The following is a 19,613-nucleotide window of genomic DNA, read 5'->3' on the forward strand; positions in this document are numbered from 1 at the left end:
ATTGATCATTTGAGTAATTTGTCAGACAAAATAATGAGAAATATGTTTGAGTCCCGCTGGTTTCTGATATGTTTGTGCTGTAGGTCTGAAAAACAACATATTTGCAGACGTCGCGGGTGTCTTTAAATCTATCACCATTTTCTGTATTGCGTAAACAAAGCAATTAATTGATTAAGAAATGTATAATTGCAGCCTGTAATTGATTACTAATTTAGTCTTCAAAATCAATAAACCATACTACAATGTTCAGATTGCTTTTAATTCCCCGACTCGAAAAGGAAAAGGGGGATAAATGTTGGGAAAATGGGATTGTTATAAACATCTAGGATCTTGTGAATTGTACCTCTGCTTTTATTTTAATTACTATTTTTAATGTTCACTAATTGTGCTGTATTGTCCCAGTCCTCACCTAATTAAGAAGTGTTCAGATTGCTAATTTGTCCACAAAAAATAACCTCAAATACAGATGTGTTAAAGTTGCAATGATAAAAAAACACATTTAGAAGTTGGAACCAGATAATGTCACTATTAAATGATTATCAACAATATTCCACTAATCACTTCAGGTAAAATTCACAGGCTCATTTCAAACTACTCTTTACCTAACGCGATATTTTCTTGATGCTTTAAAGAAGATATTTAGACCATCATGACAGTTCTCGTCAGCAGGCGCAGAGCGAGTGCAGTCAGTGTGTGTTGGAATGACGCACTTGTGGCACTAAATCTGTGACACTCCGCAGGCGCTGCACCCAGATTGGCATGAAGCGCAGATGTTCGGGGTTACGACCTCTGGCTGGGGCAAAGCAAAATGTCTCCAACAACAAGGCCAAGTGTATCACTTCCTGAAAGACTGTTTGTCTGTGATTGCAAGTGCGTCTGCGTGCAGAGACGGAGAAAACAGAGACTCATTCTTCTGGCTGCTTTAATGTGAGCAAGAATGTGTGTGTGTGTGTGTGTGTGTGTGTGTGTGTGTGTGTGTGTGTGTGTGTGTGTGTGTGTGTGTGTGTGTGTGTGTGTGTGTGTGTGTGTGTGTGTGTGTGTGCCTCCTCGCTCGTCAATATGTATGCTTTCTTCCTCACAAAGCTCCCGTCCTTTAATCATTCATATTGAGTTACCAAAGACGTGCCATGTTCTTATAATCAAACACGTTTCCTCAACAAAGTGCTCTTTTGAGGAACGTCCAAATTCCAGCAGAAAAGAAGAATATAAGATGTGGATCTCTTTAAGGAAATAAACATGATTAAACGGCAATGTGAAGAGGAAGGACAGAAACACAACTCTGACAATTAAGACAACAAGAGAGAGCACTCAAAAGACTTTACAGAGGTACAAGACTTCAGGCTCGGTATCATCTCGCTTACTTTGAGTGTCTTTTGTGTGGGTGTGTGATATGCACACAAGCGTGGCTGCATGTGTGGGTATTTATGTGTGAGTTTCGAGTGGCAATGATAGTCAATTTGCCATCCAGGGGTGAAGCCATGCAGCGCTGCAGCCATTCAGAGGCCTTCAGTTTCTGGGAGTGCGGCCAGGGCTCCAATCCCACCACATTCCCCTGGATTAGCTGTCAACCAGTCCCCAGATTTGAGGATTAACACATTATATTCCATTATCTTTTCCAAACTGGAGAGTCAACAAAGTCTACATCGTCGCTCACCGCAGGGGGGGGGGGGGGGCAGTGGGAAAGAGCTGATTAAATGGTGCCTTTCAAAAACCAGGGCCAAATTGAGCCAAACTGATCCGAGCCAAACCAAATCTGTAACTAACACTGTGACACCGGCTCAATGTTGCCTAGCAACCGCATTAGTTCCAGGAAACAAATAGGAAAATGTATTTCTAAAAAAAATCAGTTTTATAGACCATTTTCTCATTGTTATCCTCAACAAACTGACAGCGTAACAAGCCAAGAAGACTATAAATTATAAAGAAATAAATACAATCAAATCCTGCTTTATCTCGCCACACATTCCTCTTTCACTTCTCCCGCTGAACGACACGCAGAGCGGAGCGTGAGCGACTCCTGGGAGCCGTGTTGTTTTTCACTCTGTGATCCGCGGGGACCGGGGGGGAATGAGGGAGCCGTTATCAGCAAGGGGCCGAGATACAGACTTGATCAGGCCGTCGGTCTGCGGGGACTGAGGAGCCAGAGTTAATCAGAGACAGACAGACCCCTCCTCACCCCGGGGATTCACACGCTGCGACCCTGACACCCTCTCTCTCTCTCTCTCTGTCACACAAACACACTCAGACTCTGGGTAACAGTCACTAAAGCATATGTGTGCTCTGAAACACACCTACTCTTACATGTTCGTGCTCACAGAGCCACACCCTCTGAGCGCACACTTTACTGTCCTTTTGGGGGTGGATATTAAAGGTTGCCAGTATTTACAATCAGCAATAAACCATAAAAAAAGGTGGAAAAAGTGCAATAATGTTGCTTAATTAAAAAATAGTATCAATAAAAGCAGCTCCCTGGGTCAATCAGTCCCAACTCGTGCTGTGCAGTCAAACACTCAGAGATATATCACTTTATTTAAAATTATACTAAAGATTCCACATTTTCCAAATACAATAAATATCTGAATTGTGGTAAAGTAATATATAAAAAGAAGATAATTTAGATAATATAAATGTGTCTTAATGACCTAAAGGCTGACAACTAATTATTTAATACTCCAATGAATATACGTTTGATTTACAGTGAAACAAAAACTACAAAATAAAAAGGAATTTAAAACAGTTAGAAGTCATAAAAAAGTTTAAAAGAAAGAACATGCATCTTGTAAAATCTGTCACTTTGATTTTTCTGCACGACACGGAGGTCGCATCAACCTGAATCGCCATCCAGTTACGTTTCTAGCGTAAAACTATTATTCACACCATCCTTTCTTTTCTGTTTTTATCACAGAGATCAGCTCTCACAGACAGACAGCTCACAAACTCTGACCCCCTGAACTTGAGCCAGGTCGAAGGTCAAATAACAACAAGGTCTGAATCCTTGAAGCCCAACAACGTTTGTCCGTTAAAAAAGGAGCTCACAGTCATCATTCACTCCAATAGATCAACTTGAACACGAGTTATCATTTGTTTATCCCCTCTATGTTCAAATACACAACAGCCTTAGTGATTTATGGGGCCGAAAGACTGAAACACTTTTATGTCTTTTTTTACGGTGGCAGAATTTGAAGCTTGATGTCGAGCCATATATTGACCAGGCCTGTCACACCGGAGCCGTTAAAGAGCTGACATGCAGGTATCCAGCTGGCCTACCTCTGGAGAAAGGTGTGGGAAATTATATTGCATTTAGATTAATTAGACACAGTTGTCAGATTTAATTAACTACTAGGTTTAATTAACCATGTAATTAATCTTATGGTGGTCCAACGCACGCACGCACACACACAGACACGAGCGGAGACACGCAGATTAAGTCGTGCCGGCACACACATGCGTAGTACATGCACAACAAATGTAATCTGTTCGGCTGACAAGTGCTCACACTTTTGCTGTCAGACCTCATGAGAGAGTTCGGCTGAATGGGTGACTGGCTGTGGGCTAAAACAGCCTGAATGAGACGCGTACGGTGAGAATAGAACCGCTAATCCATTTCAGGTTTCACCGCTGCCCAGGTGGAACGATAATCTAGTGGCTGAAGCCGTGCGTCCAGTCAACACAGTGACACCCGTGTAATCCTTATTCAAATACGTCTCAGGCAGAATAAAGTGCGGACGAGCCGGGAAAGTACATCCTCAAACACATTCAATTGGATCTCGATTCACTAACTGGCTCTTTTGTGTGCGTGTGTCCGATAGGTTGCTGATCGACTGCTCGGACTCCTCGCATGATGAGAGGGTCAAGAGGGCCGCGGACCCCGACCTTTCATCGCGCACCGAGCCCCTGCAGCCACAATTAGCAAAGCCTCTGCAGCTCTAAATGTGTCCTATGTGTATATGTGTTGTTTGCCAATGTGCTTGTGTGATCACCCAGCTGCTTTATGTGCTTTGACCTTTTGCCGAAGCCTTCAGTGGACTAATAAATATCCAGGCAGAGACGTGACCTTTCACCTCTGGCCGACGGTTTCGCTAAGACCTCAGGGGTCAAGGGTCGCGATTGAGGAAGTGCAGCCAGCAGCTGAGCTACAGCGTTAGAAAACAGTTACCTAACCCTGGCTGATCAGGTGAAAAAGAGGCAGAAAAAAGGCATGGGAAGTCTCCATTAGACTTTCAAAGATGGAAGGGTTTCCCCATAAAATATAGACTTGGTGTTCATAGGTGCTGCATTTTTAAAAAGCGTGCTTTTGACGTCTGGCTCAGAGTCCGTCCCATCCAGAACAGAGGCTGCAGCAGGCAGACCAGACATGTCAAAACAAGAACCAGCAGCATTATCAGAGTCTCTCTGATACACACTCTGCGTGCGCTCATATGTCCTCACCAGCATGTGTGAGTGTGTGTGTGTCTGAGTGTTGGATGTGTGCATAGGTGTGCAGCTCGTACACAACTGGAGGGTTGGTTCACTCACATAGTCATGGAAAGCCTTGGCCTCGCTGGAATGTTCACATGTCTCCCTCCGGTCCGGGGCGGCGCAGTACAGATCCCAGAATACACTGCAGGACAGAGAGAGACAGCAGTTAGACACTTCATAGTGTGGAGCAAACACAAATCATGTTCATGGTGTGTGTGTGTGTGTGTGTGTGTGTGTGTGTGTGTGTGTGTGTGTGTGTGTGTGTGTGTGTGTGTGTGTGTGTGTGTGTGTGTGTGTGTGTGTGTGTGTGTCGTCTCCACAGTGTTTGCCACACCAGGTGCCCACTCGCCTGATGTGTGTGTGTGTGTGTTTCTAAGGTGGATAGAGGGCTGGATAATATGTGTTGATATTGTGAAACACGACTAGATATTGCTTTAGATTCCTGATATCATTATATAGCATTATATTGTTGTCAATTGCCTTATTTATTAATCAACTGGGCATTTAGGCTCTGCTTTACAGTTTTCAAAACTGAATTCAATAAAGATTTGATACCAGGCCCTTTTAAAAGAGCAATGTAAAAATGTGATTCCTCTTCAGTCAGATGCATTATGCTCTAGGTTTTATCCAGGAAGGATGGGTCACCTAAGGCTCCTCTCTATCTGCCCTCGCAACCTGCAAGTTATTGACCAATCAGATGTGATTATGTTACTTACTGCCCAATCAGCCCTACTCATATTAGTTAATTAGGCCAATCCGACTCCTTCAGGGCAGCAGGGGCACCAGGTCCCTCTCCAAATGAACCCTAAATCACTGCTCTGAAATTAAGTACCTGCTAAGCCGGTCCACATTGAGGACTTCTCCTTCTTCAAGATATTGATTTAACGGACAGTGTATTAAAAAAAAAGAACAGCTGAACTCACTCTTGCTGTCATTTAAAAAAGGTGCAAATAGACTGTTAACATGCATTCTTTGTGCTGATGTTGGGGACAGCCGTGGCACTTTATATGACAGACTGCGAAATGGAGCAGAAAATATTAGCTGATTGCATAGAACTGTCAGAGAATCGCATGTTGTTCATTTTTCATTGAACAGGGTATTTGATTTTCACGGTTTGGTGCTCTTATCTCCTCAATACGGTTTAAATAAAACATTGTTCATCCCTGATCTACACTTTCCCTTTTCTGCCTTTGATTATGTAAGGTATTTGAAGATATCAAGAAAACAAAATTGCAACAATAGGTGTCGTAAAAATAAAAAGGATGATGCATTTCAACCCTTCGGCGCACAGTACCAACCTCTAAAAGAATATGAGCTACAATAGGAATGTGTTAGTAAAATATTTAAAGATTAAAAGACGGAGTCTGTGCCCTGAGGCGTTCAGCGAGCACAGGGGTCCCCTGAAGACAAGGAGGGCGCTGAAGGAACAGAGAGCGACTGTGAAAAGACGGCAACCAAAACATATGGTGTGTGTGTGTCCTGCTGCCCTTCTGTCACTCGACAATAACGCCAGCGTACATTATCATATCTATCGCTTGGTGTTAAAGAGATTGCTGCTCCGTCAGACACGAGCGGTGGAGAAAAGGCTCGACCATCGCAAATCCAATCAGCTCTCAGGGAAATGCAATGAAACGCAGGTTACAGTTTGTTACCTGAAAAAAAGACACAACCAGGTACGGGCGCATGTGTAGGGGAAAGGTGATCTAACATCTCCTGGCCTGTGAGCTCTGAAATATATTGAGATTTGAGCAGCTGACCTGCTTCTGTCTGAGCAACGCAGGTAAATCTCATTCTCTCTGAGTCTCCGCATAATCTGAAGCGGGATCAAGGGAGCAAAAGAGTAAACGTAGAAACCAAGACTTTCATTATTCTGATATTATGGGATTTACATACTGTAGGATACATTCCTCTGTATAGCTACGACAGGACTATATCATTGTTTTTTAATTCAGCTAATTCAATATTAATATATACAATTTCTACAAGCAGCTACAAGAAAACACAGTTAGTTAAAGCAGGAGGGCAGAAGCATAGCTTATAAAGAAAAAAGCCCTCCTGTGAGTTATCCAATCACATTGTATCGCCCAACTTCCAGGATCTAAATATCATGGTGGAAACACTGCAAGCTTCATGATAAACAAGCTCCAAAACTCAAGGTAGGAATCCAACAAAGTCACAGAAGCTGAAACAACAAGACAATACCAAATATAAAGGGAAAGAAAAAATTAATTAAAAAAGGTATTACATTATTGAGCAAAGTGGCTTAGATCATCAAAATTAATCAAATATTTTACAAATCAAAGACAGATTTTAAGTGTGCAATTAGAGAAAATAACACCAGGTAATTAGCGCTGTACTGATTGGATGACAAACATGTCATTTATATTTTTAACTGTTTGCACTTTCAACCTTCTTTTCGCACTCTTTAACTGGACCTATCCGCTTGAGAAATGTATATATAACATTTGCATACTTTATCTTTTAGCATCAATTATGCTGTATTACTCAACGCAATTTATGTAAATGATATAGTTTATTAGAATATGCACTACTTCTGTGTAGCTGCTTAGCACAATGCATTGGCTTCTACCTGTACTCAGTACAATGACAATAAAGTGAAATGACTAATTAAATCTGATGTATCACTGGGACTGAGGGATGGGACTATTGTTAGCTATCATTTGCCCACATTTTACCCACAAGCCCATGTCACAGTTGTTGTTGCTTCCTTTTCAGAGACACTAATCTTTAGAAATGATCTAGGAAGTCAACATTCACAGTTAATTAGCACCAGCAATCTGCGAGAAATCTTGTACTCTGCACACTCTTGTAATAGTAAATGTTCTATCCAATTATCTAATCATTTCAATCTAATCATCTCATCATGGGAAGCTTTATATGGTATTATGGGTAGTAACTGATGGTATTTGAGCCACAAAACTCTCCATAAAAGAGGCATTAAATCGCTCTTATTTTGAAAAGTCACGGGAGAGATTTCAATTTCAGTTTAAGGTCACGCAAACTCTTTTTTATTCATAATAAGGGGAAAAGGCATACCAAAATATGGAGCTGGCGCACCACACACACACACACACACACAGACACACAGACACACACACACACACACACACACACACACACACACACACACACACACACACACACACACACACACACACACACACACACACACACACACACACACACACACACACACACACACACACACACACACACACACACACACACACACACACTTTGTATCCAGAACAGAGGAGGAAGGGATTAGCGACCAGCCGTCCAGAAGAAGACAATTACTCAAATTAAATGCCATCACGATAATTATTGGTAATTAACTGTGGTCTGACAAAGCCAATGGTTACAATGTGCTTTTCCATTATAACAAGGAGGGTAAACAAAGACGCAGAAAGACAGAAACACTGGTGGCAGGTCTACACGATAATCCTGTGTGCGTCTTCAGCCTGTGAGTCACAAGGGACGGAAATATTCATAGAAATGAAGACAGAATTTAAGACAGATGAAGATAAAGACAAAATGAATGAAATTCCAAAAATGCTAAGTTAAGCAAGTCCACCATGCTGCTTCCTACTTTTATCAGCACAGGCTCTTCGTAATGGGTGAAATTGCTGCAATCACAGAGCGGAGGCGGGGAATAACAACCCTTCCAGTGTCTTTATTACCTCAAGAACCATGGAATCCACCACTGTGCCATGTGAGTCAGAAACCCTCCCTTTGGACTGCGGCTAATAAATACAAACTGACGGCTTTAGAGAAACCAACATAAAATAAAGTTGCATGTGTGTCTTTGTTGCACTGTTGGAGAACCCTTTGACCTAAGATTTTCAACGACATAATTACTCTGTAGCTATGTTAGTTTGACAATAAAGAACCTTGAACCTTGTCTTTACATGCTCACACATACAGGTGGATGATATGCACTGAAAATGCAAAAGTCTCAAAGTTCCCTCCAGAGGGAGTTTCTCTCCCCCACACACTCCCCCCCCACTCCCTGCCTGAAATGCCTCCTCCATCGGACTCCTTTGTTTACTTCCTCCATATAGTGACATCACTACGCAAAACTCGTGCTTCCATTGGCTAGCGCTCCAACACATTGTAAGTGATAAGCTAAGGGGCGGGACATCGCTAAGCGGTTGACCAATCACAACAGAGCCTACCAGCTAACCAATCAGAGCAGACTGGGCTCTGGTTTCAGACAGAGGGTGAAAAGAGGTGCTGCAGCACAGGCAGTGTGAGAAAAATAAAGAACTTTTTGAACATTAAAACATGGAGACAGTAGGGGCACAACATACACATTTGAACCAGAAAATGAGCATAATACTCTGTCCTGAACCACTTCAAGTATTTTTGCAACTGCTGTAAAAGTTCATACAGTTTCAGGTTTCAGGATATCCAAAGAAGTCATCAGGGAAGCCTTGATTTCAGAGAATGATCAGAATATCTGATGTCTGCTCGGTAATATTTCCACACGCTAGGATTGGATTTGAATATGCTGCAATGTTAAGGGAGTGGGAATAAGAGGAAAACCTCCAGATACTCTTAAGACTGTTGATGCATTGATGCCAGGCTTGTAGGCACATCAGCCTTAACGAGTCTTTTGTTTTGTTGCATAATTGTAGCAGTTTGTTAACAAGTGAAACCAGATGCAAATTCACAGTTTACAGTTCCTTTTAAATGAGCACAATTGGCTGTATTGGTGTTACTATTGGATTTTATTTAGATGTAACTGCAACAAAGGCTAACGACGAGGCTAACGTGGACGGTATTTTAAACTCACTGCATCAATTTGAAAGACATGTTGTGACCAAAGCAGAATAAATAAGCAGGAAGAGTATATTGGAGGAAAAGGAAGAAGATAAAATGGTGCAGAAGACTGAAACCTGTTTTTGTAAAGAGCCGTCCACACATTCAGGAGCAGAAGACCGCTGTACTTTCACTGTTTTCTCTACCCCTCACAAACAAGACTCCCAGCTAGAGGCAACACACAGGATCCCTGGACATACTGTTATTGTGCTAAGGTTTTAATGTGTGTGTGTGTGTGTGTGTGTGTGTGTGTGTGTGTGTGTGTGTGTGTGTGTGTGTGTGTGTGTGTGTGTGTGTGTGTGTGTGTGTGTGTGTGTGTGTGTGTGGGGGGGGGGGGGGGTTCAGTGGCCATCCAGAGAAAACTGGTTAAAGCAATCGATTTGGGGATAAGGAGGAGACAACTAGCAGCGACCAATAGAGAAGGAGCTAATGACACAATCAACACCTGCAGCCCTGGCTGAGCCCTTTCTTTATCCTTCCACCCATAACAACAGATGTGGATGAGTGACCCCCACCGCCAGGCTGCCTCTTCTCTTCCTCCCCCAACATCCCCACCCTCCCCCTCTTACAGCCTTCTCTTTCTGAAGCCCCCCCCACAACCACCACCAACGCCATCCTCCAGGAAGCAGCCACAGAAGCAGTAGGGAGGAAAATCCCAGTGAGGTGCTGAGGAGGGGAGGACGGGGGCGGGGCCAGGGTCGGGGTCTTAGATTTGGCTGTTTAACACAAAAGAGGCTGGAATGCAAAGAGTTAATCCGTTCGGGGGTCTCTCTTCCGCAAACAAAGGGACAGGCCTCCAGACAAAGGTTGAGGGAGGGGGAGCGAAAGGGTGAGGGATGGGGAGGTTGGTGGCTTTCCTACCATCTGGAGCTTTTGTTTTGGGGGAGGCTAGAGGTTGCTGAGGGGGTCTGCTGGGTGGCATAGGGTGTGGACAGGGGACTCCCCCCCCCCTCCCGACCCCCGGACCCCCCCCAGAGAGTCTCCATGTCCACGTGCTGCCCAGACAGACGCTGCCCGGCTAATCATCAGACTACCCTCCAACCGCTCTCTGGCACACACACACACACACACACACTTTCACACATTCACACAGACACTTGCACACACACACTTACACATACACTTACACACGGTCCTCTCTAACACTGTGCTGAAATATACCAATATGGTCAGTGGATGAATGTAATGTTGAGGTACTTGTACTTTAACTACATTTTGGAAGCCAACATAATACTTTTACTCCATTACATTTATATGAGAGTTTATTAACATTGCATATTCAGATTACTAGCTAACACAAAGCTTTATTAGCCTATGTCAACATTTTGTTAGTAGATTAGCCTACCATGGTGTATGTTTGTGTGTATATATATATATATATATACATATTTACTTTTTGTTTTTTGTTCCTATTTGATTATGTTAATTGTTTTTTAAACGTATATGCAATGGCTTGTTAACATGCTGCTGTGACAAAAATAATAATCATAAAGTATATCTAATCTAATTTAATAGATAAACATTGACATTGTAGGTTAGGCTTTTTCTGGCAGCCTTATACAATGTTATTCAAATCAGATCCACCTTTACCAGCTGTAATAGACGTATTAATGCTTCAAAAAATCATAATCCAGTCATTTAATATACAGTATGATTCAGAATCGCCCGTTACACTTAACGAGTTTGGTACTTAAGTATGTTTTGAAGCCAATAATACTTCTGTACTTTTACTTAAGTAATACTCCGATCACATGACTTTATTAATTTAGTATCCCTACTATTATACGTACTTATTCCACCATATACACACTTTAAGCACTCAGTCTCCCTCTCTGTTTTCCACTTTCACACACTTACACACACACACTCTTTCTCTCTTACACACACACACAGCCAGTCTCCCTAAGCCCTCTTATTGGTTCAGGCAGAGGCGAGAGCAAACTTACACTGCGCTGTATGTTTGTGTATGTCATTCTGTCAGTATTACTGGTAGCTGTCCAATTGAGCGCTGTCAGGTTGAGGGAAGCCAGGCTCTTTAAGGACCATTATGAACCGTGTCAACAGGCTGCACAATTACAACACACACTGGGGCCAGAGAGGATGAATGAACGAAGCCGCGTGTCCGGGTTTATTACACAGGGCCGGCCAGGGGACTTTGGGGATGAGCTGGATAGCATGAATGACAAACAAAGCGGGCCCTGTCAAAGCTCTTATCCTGGCTCTCATGCTGCCTTGCTGAGGATTCAGCCTCTCAACCTCCACTCCTGTTTGCCTGCTTGACTCTTTGTCTGTTTACAGCCCAGCTTCCTCTTTACTGCCTGGATTTTCTAGCTCTTGGCCTGACAACTGTAAAAAAAAAAAAAAAGGGGGAATCCACGGGAACACATTTGGGTATTCCCCCCCTGACCTCTGTTCTTTCAGCCAGATAGAAAACCCTTTTATTTATCTAGCATTAAGAGATCTGTCAGATTTGTTTAAAGAGGCAGAAAGAGAAGAGGAACAACCCACGTCAGAGCCTTGTCCTGTTAAATGGAGCATCACATTAAAATAATCTGGAAATCTCGACAATGGAGGGGAGTTTTTAAACTGGCAGGACAGATGTCACGATGAGAGACTGAATGAGGTGAAAGGGAGAAGTAGACGCCATGGTTCTAAAAACATTTATCATTGTTATTTAGCATATTTTGGCCCACTGCTCATCAACTCACTTAGCAGTTGCAGCAGCAGGCAGTGACACGCAGCTCATGGAGGCAATTAAGTATTTTTAAAGCCCTTAGTGTTGTTACAGTTCGTGTTGAAAATAGCACTGTCATGATATTAACTCCGTGAAATCTGAGGACAAAGGACATAATACACATAAGAGTAGATGTAGCGTTACTTACATCTCCTGAGGATTTCCTTCCTATCAGAAAGTTATCAGAACCTTCTTTCAACTCAGAACTTGCTTAAGAATCGTCTTGTTTTAAATTTTCTTCAGTATCAAAGTAATCCAGTAATATACTTGTCGGTACATGAATGGGTACATGCAAGCAGGAACTTCTTAAAGCAAGTACAGTACATAAGTAAAAGTTTGAAAGACTTGTACTTCTACACTGTGCTACAGTATGACTACTTTTAATTGAGTAAAGCAGCTGAGTACTTCTTCCACCACTACATTGGATTGTAGTTGCAAAACTTAAGAGGTTATCCAGGGTGCAGTTAGGTCTATTTTGTCTGCTCAAGAGTTCACAGTGTCAACATTTGTAAACCCATGCAAGCAATGTTGGATCTGACTTTGATTTGGGAGTGCAGAAAGAAAAAAAATAATTGTTCAGCTTGAATAACAGAGTGAGGCAAGTTGTCTCACTTGTCAATCTGAGTGAAACCAGGATCTCACTTCAACACGTGTGAGATGATGCACTTAGCATTCCCTGCAATTATTGTCCCTCTCCACCCCTGCACATTCCTCCAGTCCATCAAGAGTACTTCTACAGAATGAATGTCAGCTGTTGAAATATATGTATGTGTGTGTGTGTGTTTGTGTGTGGGGGGGTGTGTGTGCGCGGGTGTGTGTGTGTGTGCGTGTGTGTGTGTAGCATTTCCCTCCGAATAATGGTCGTAGGCTTTACTTTACTGATGAATTATAATTTATTTGTAATAATGAATAATTAATGAATTGTAATAATTTGTAACGTGAGCTTGAGCCTCTTCGGGGGATGCTAACATTTAAATATACAGTCCGTTCTTCTCTTTCTCCGCCGTTACATAGAAGATATTACTTTCTCCGTCACGTTGTTTCTAATGCCTCAACAACTTCCTGTCAGCCGCGTGAACTTGCCTTCAAAATAAAAGCATACAAATGAAACAGGAAGTTTACCTACATTACATTATAAGATATATATACAACTGCAACGAAAGCAACAAAAACAATGCAACATCCCCTTCAGTCTCAAATAACACAAATTGGGTTATCTACAGTGTGTGTGTGTGTGTGTGTGTGTGTGTGTGTGTGTGTGTGTGTGTGTGTGTGTGTGTGTGTGTGTGTGTGTGTGTGTGTGTGTGTGTGTGTGTGTGTGTGTGTGTGTGTGTGTGTGTGGTCAAGAGACAGAAAGAAGATCATATACATACCACCACCATGAGTGTAAAAATCCAGGCGGTTCCCCAAGTGTGATGTTCTTCTCCCATCGGATCTGAGTGGAAAAGAGGATTGAGAGGAGAAGGCAGAGGAAGGATATGAGGGATTTGACATCGCTGCATGTTTTATGCATATTGTAATCTTTTCGCCCAACTGTCCTCCCAACTTTACACACACAGAGTGAGAGTTGGACAGAAAAAAATAGGCCAACTGGCAGCGCAGTGGATTGCGGTAGAGTTTGTGGATAAGAAACTGGGACTGTATTGAAGCAGCGGCCCTCTCCACTGCCCTCACACACCAGCAGAGCTCCTGCATGAATCTGGACGGCGAGATAAGATGCAGTTTGAGATAGCAGTCCTTGTCCCTGCTTTACACACACACACATACCTGCTGACATGACTGCACACACACACATTCACATAGTTAAACCTACACTATTCACCCGGGTCTGTGAGGACAGCACTAAGATTTGTCTTTGTTTTTCTAAATATTTATTTATATATGTGGAATATCAGATCCTAGCTTCATATTTCCATTTAAGTGTCTACTCTATAGATTTCCCCAGTGCAGTTTATAGTGATGTGATGTGCCGTATGTGGGCTGGGCCTGTTGATTTAATGCTGCTAAAGAGCTGAGTGCTGCACTGTGCAGGAGAGCATAGAGTGGCAAAGTCCTCCCGGGGACAGGAGTGTGTTCTGGATATCCTATAAATATGAATGTGTGTGTGAGTGTTTGTTTGTGTGCTTCTCACTGAAGAGGAACAGAGGCTAATTGAGGAAAGTAAGTCCAGGTGATAGCGCTCCCATTAGATGAGCAGGTGTGTGTGTGTGTGTGTGTGTGTGTGTGTGTGTGTGTGTGTGTGTGTGTGTGTGTGTGTGTGTGTGTGTGTGTGTGTGTCTTTCCAGTCTACCTGCAAGGATAGAATTCCCTTATCTATTGAAACATAGCTGTGCTTTTTCCTGTGTGTGTGTGTGTGTGTGTGTGTGTGTGTGTGTGTGTGTGTGTGTGTGTGTGTGTGTGTGTGTGTGTGTGTGTGTGTGTGTGTGTGTGTGTGTGTGTGTGTGTGTGTGTGAGAGGAAAAGACTACGAGGTACATAGGTGCTTAGCCTCAGAAATCTCAATGCATGGCAAAGAAAACATCATTATGTCTTAAACAACACATACATCGGGTTTAACGAATATAAGGCAAGCCAATTGAGAAACCCATCATCATTTTGACGGCGCAGCATATAAATAAACTCTCCGACGCTGCAAATCGCACCAAAGAAATGGAACTAAGTTTAAACTCTATTTACTTTAAATCTAAGAATTGATCGGCAACCATAATTGATTTCTGATAACCAATTTGACGTTTTTAGAATTTTAAAAATCAATAATGCTAAACCTTTTCTGCTTCTATGGTTTTGTAAGGATTTTATTTTTCTTTGTCTTTTATCATTCGTATTAGTAAACTGCATTTCTTATGATTTTAAATTTAAATTGGTATGGTATTTTAGAGACAAAATATTTGATCAATTAATCAAGATTGAATGGCAGATTAACCAAAAATGAAAATAATCACTATTTGCCATAATGGACTGATTCCTAGCTTTTCCACACCAGAGCCTTTAACCAACTCATTGAACAATTAACTTTAACACTTAATTCTGTTGTATTCTGTATGATTTTGTAGCATGTCTTTGTTGGTATATTTTCTTGAATCTATTTCTCAATTGGCTTGTGTTTTATCAGAGCAAGTGGAGGGTGTTCAGGTTTGTGTGTGTTTCCACAAAGATCTGGAGTGTGTTGAATGACTGCTAACATGGATGAGTAAAACAAGTCTTGTTTCTTCAAATACTCGTGAGAAATCCCTCAACACTTTAAAGCCTACTGCTAGGACTGCATGAAGGGGGAAAGGTGAGAGGTCAAGCTGCTGTTTGCACGGATATGTTCCCATTACTGTCAGTCTAATCCAAATATACTGACTGACCATAAAAGACAACTAAACAGAAACAACGCTGAGGTTGAGATAAACAAAATTACTAGAGTAAGCCATACAGTGTTGCCGGCGCAGCATTTGAGACAACTGGCATCAAATTGACTTAGCAGTCTGCGCATGCATGCCTCATTGCCTCGTGGCCATGGACTGTGTGTGTGTGTGTATGTTGTTGTAATCCCTGTCTGTGTAGATGTTGTCTTAATTCCTGTTTTAATGTGTGTTTATGTATGTGTGCCTCTGGTTGCCTGTGACCTAGCGATTCACCCCTTCCCACTAATAACACTCAATCTCTGGATGAAGATTCAGCCACAAGGGCCCTGAAATGAGCGAGGCTTCGACCACTTGATCTCCCTCTGCTGCTCCCCCCCATTTTTGCTTCATATTTTAGTCGACCGCTCGTGGCTGTTGGCAACTGGGCCGGCCTCCAGTTGTCCTGCCCTCCCTGCTGCCAGCCTCCCTTCACAGTATAAGCTAACAAAACCAATTTCTGTCTGATTGATCCACCCACGTCCCAGCAAGTTATTATATTTTTTCATTGATTTTCTACTTTTTGATTTGATTTCAATTTTTTTTTGTTTTTATCCAAAATACAACTTAGAGATGACGTAGAGATTTATAACAGGAAACACAAAAGAGGAAATTTCTTATATTTGTAGAGACAGTTCTTTTTGGCCAGAAAATAAGACTCAAAATAAATGGTTGCACGTAAAATCATTTTTATAATTATTATTATTATTATTATTATTATTATTATTATTATTATAGGCTAACCTTACAGAAGCTCCAGCAACACCTGCAATACAATGGTATTTATTTCATATTTAAAATTCGAAAAATGAAAGGAAAGGAAATATAAAAATCAAATCACAGACAAAATAAATGTTTTTCAGATTCATGCAGGCACTAGAAGTGAACCCAGAAAATTGTCCAGGACATCACCCAGATATAACTACAACTTGTTTTTTTTACAGTTTTTGTAGGAATGAAAGGAAAAACATATATTTTGGTAATAGTTAGCTAGAATAAAGGCAGGCTAGTTGTTTCCCGTGTGTCCACTCGTAATGCTAAGGCTGCTAGGTGTAGCTCTATATTTACTAAAAAATAAAGAAGTTGTATAAATGAGTTAGTTTGACTTTTGCCCTTTAGAGCAAAATGTTGAGCTGTTCCTTAAATCAAATAGGTATTACATTGTTTTAAAAAAAGACCGTTAGAAAAAGACTTTCATTATTTAATCAAAGCTTGTTTTCTAGCTGAAATCAGAAAATGTAAGTATCTGTGATTCTGATCAGTGATCTGCTTGTTGTTTACGAGACTCTCTCTTCAATGTGAGCAGCATGCATGTGTGAGTTTAAACCGGTGTTACAGTATCTCTACACGTGAGTTACTCTACACTGAGCTCACCTGATGAAATGTCAGATAAACGCTGTCAGTATTAAATGATAGAGACCTGCCTTTGCTTGCTGTTAAAGCCCTCTCAGTGTGTTAAGTGGAGCTGAATAAAGCCAGTGTGCAGGAGAGGTGTTGTATAGGAGACGGTCTGAACATGGGACCATTAGCAGGAAGGATGTCCATTAAGGAAGAAGATGCAACACATTAGAGACCCTAACCTCTCCAACAGTTCAGGGGCCTGATATGAGACTAATAAGTCTGGCTTACCTGGGACACATGATCAAATATTAAAAAGGTACACTCGATTTACCTTCAGGGACTGGCTCCACTTATTAAATGTCATACAGAGCAACAGCACATGCCCACAATATGTCAAACTGCACTAATTATACAATGTTTATGATGACAAATTACATCTAATAATGAAGGGCTGGCAATCATAGTAAGTAACCAATGTCATGTTCACATTGTCCCAAATTAACAAACACTCAAAAGAACATTGCTGTAAAAAAACCAAAACAGTCTTGGCTCCGTAATATTGTTACAGTTTTTAAGTGTCAAGAGCCTGGCTTTTAGTAATATTGCTCAACAGCTGCTTGTACACAGATCCATTTATAACAGGAATTCCAATCCTGGCAATACAATAGAGGGGGAACCCCATTCACGCTTTAGAGACAGGAAGTCATACTGAAAGAAAAGCTTACCTCTGACAGGAAGGTCTGTGCGGATTTCTGTGCGCCGACATGAAGCAAATACTCATACACATATAAAGCTAACCTGGAAAACAGAAAGAGAAAAAGAGAGAAATTAGTGTCAAGGATCCCAACTTTTACACTCATCATCTTCCTCAAAATAACAGCACTCATTTTGAAAACTCATGACCCACATTGAATTCAAAGGAACCCATCGACATAACTTCAACAAATGCGAACAATCGGCAGAAAATCATCAGTGTGTCATTTTAGATGAAGCCTGGATAAACAGGATTTCACAGAGCGAGGATCATATACGCTGTGGAGGGGTTGTAAACGTGTGATGTAGAGCTCTGCAGCTCTGAGCTAAAGAGCCTCGTGGCACTGAGCCATGTCCCTGTGGTTTGAGGAACCCTGCTGTTGGGGCTCGGAGGCCGAAACCAAGACGGCGTACACACTGACAGGAACTCGGACAGAGGAGAGGGAAAATATCCTCAGACGTGGTTGAAGTTCTCAGATGTCAACGCGCTGCTTGTTGGATTCCTGTCATTTGTAGGTGTCACACGCATGTTGATGTCTATCTATGGATCAGATATACGTTGCTGCATATCAGATTTATATTTTAAGTATGTTAATTATACCTCTTTTCAATAGTGGATGTTCAGACTTGGTTCAACTTGGGAATCTCCTAAGAACTAGTTTTCTTTTCCATTAACCAGAGCTTTTCGGGCTCGACGTCATGGCTCGACGTTTATATTTCTCCTTTCCAAGCAACACCAATTTCCCTCATAGTAACAACAATGGCGACTACATTTGGGGCTCTGGTAATGCTGCTCTAACTCAAGCCAAATGTAATGCAGGCACAAGTTTTCTAACAACTTCACTCGTCGTTGTACTCGACAGGAGCTGATGTTGTTCACGTAAATCCCGTCCAGGCCTCAGAAACTCTCGGTAATGGCTGGGCAAATAGTCGATGCCCAAGTTGAACCAATATTCTGGACGAGAGCAGGCAACTGATCAGGTTTCCGATTGGGCTCCTGCTTCGAACCGGCCCCATAATTGCCCAGGTAGAGGTGCAATTTTTTTTTCTTTTTCGGACAGAGCATATTAGCAGTTTGCAGCCGTTGTACTTAGCTAAGCTTATTGTCTTCTGGCTCTAACTAAAAATGTTAAAGTCCTACACATATGAGAGTAGGATCGGCTGCAACTGTCACCATGAAAGTGCTTATCCCAAGTGTTGGACTGGTACAGTATGTGAACTACTTCGAGAAATAAGAAAAAAAGGCCTGTAACTGAAGAAGTAAAAAGGAAGAGAGTTGCGGAGGTTTCTGTGGATTGTTCTGGATCTGAGAATTAAAATCGAACCACCTCAAAGAGTTTTTATGAAAGAGGAAAGCATTGCTCTCTTTTTCCATCGACAGTTGACTCATCCTTGTCACTGTCTTTCCCTTGTTTACTCAACTAGTGATCGTTTCTAAGCAACTACAGCCGCTAAACCCGACTCATCTCAACTTTAAACAACTCTGAACAATGTTGTCTTCTACTTTAATTGCAACTAAATCTCAGATATTCAGTATGTTGTCAGTCTCAATTAGACTACACAAGAAGCTGCAGACACACATAGACCTCTAACTCCGACATCAGGACAAACGCAACATTTGCCCAAAACAAGCAGCTCAATATTTTCACTACGATGCAGAACAGACATCATCATCTGTCTGCACCGGTCTCCAGGTCTGCTGTGCTCCTGTTTTTTATGCTGATCACATGCATACAGACAGAGTTATGATGTTTGGGTTGATTAAAGGTGATACTGAATGAATCAACAATGAGCCAGAGTTGAGCAGCCTGAGACGTCTTTAGCTCTTCAAAGATATCGCTATTAAAAAAAAGAGCATGATGTGCCACATCTGGTCCGAACCAGTTTCAACAAGCATTTGACACGAGATGATATCCCCTCCTCTATTTCTCACTCTTACATCAGATTAAACTGTATTGACGCCCATTGCAGATACAAAGTGTAAACACGCTTGTTGATTGAGGTTTTCATTAAAGTGTGGGTTTGTTTTTCCAGGATGTCGTCAGTATTTCTTTAAAGAGGCGTCACGTTTAAAGGCCTGATCAACGATGTGCAGAAACA

At 41.8% G+C, this 19,613-nt stretch overlaps 1 protein-coding gene across 3 annotated transcripts in view; it reads right to left on the reverse strand.

The window, feature by feature from the left end:
• Positions 1 to 19,613, reverse strand: part of ssbp4 (single stranded DNA binding protein 4) — an 89,446-nt gene that overhangs the window by 61,553 nt on the left and 8,280 nt on the right. For all 3 annotated transcript variants that reach the window (XM_079675764.1, XM_079675762.1, XM_079675763.1), the window contains exons 2-4: positions 17,486 to 17,558; positions 13,408 to 13,469; positions 4,516 to 4,600 (exon numbers count right to left, since the gene is read on the reverse strand). In XM_079675764.1, the coding sequence (XP_079531890.1) occupies positions 4,516 to 4,600; positions 13,408 to 13,469; positions 17,486 to 17,558 (220 nt within the window). The remainder of the gene's footprint in view (positions 1 to 4,515; positions 4,601 to 13,407; positions 13,470 to 17,485; positions 17,559 to 19,613) is intronic.

Source organism: Notothenia rossii, assembly GCF_949606895.1.
Source record: "Notothenia rossii genome assembly, chromosome: 1".
In the NCBI taxonomy this organism is placed as follows: domain Eukaryota; kingdom Metazoa; phylum Chordata; class Actinopteri; order Perciformes; family Nototheniidae; genus Notothenia; species Notothenia rossii.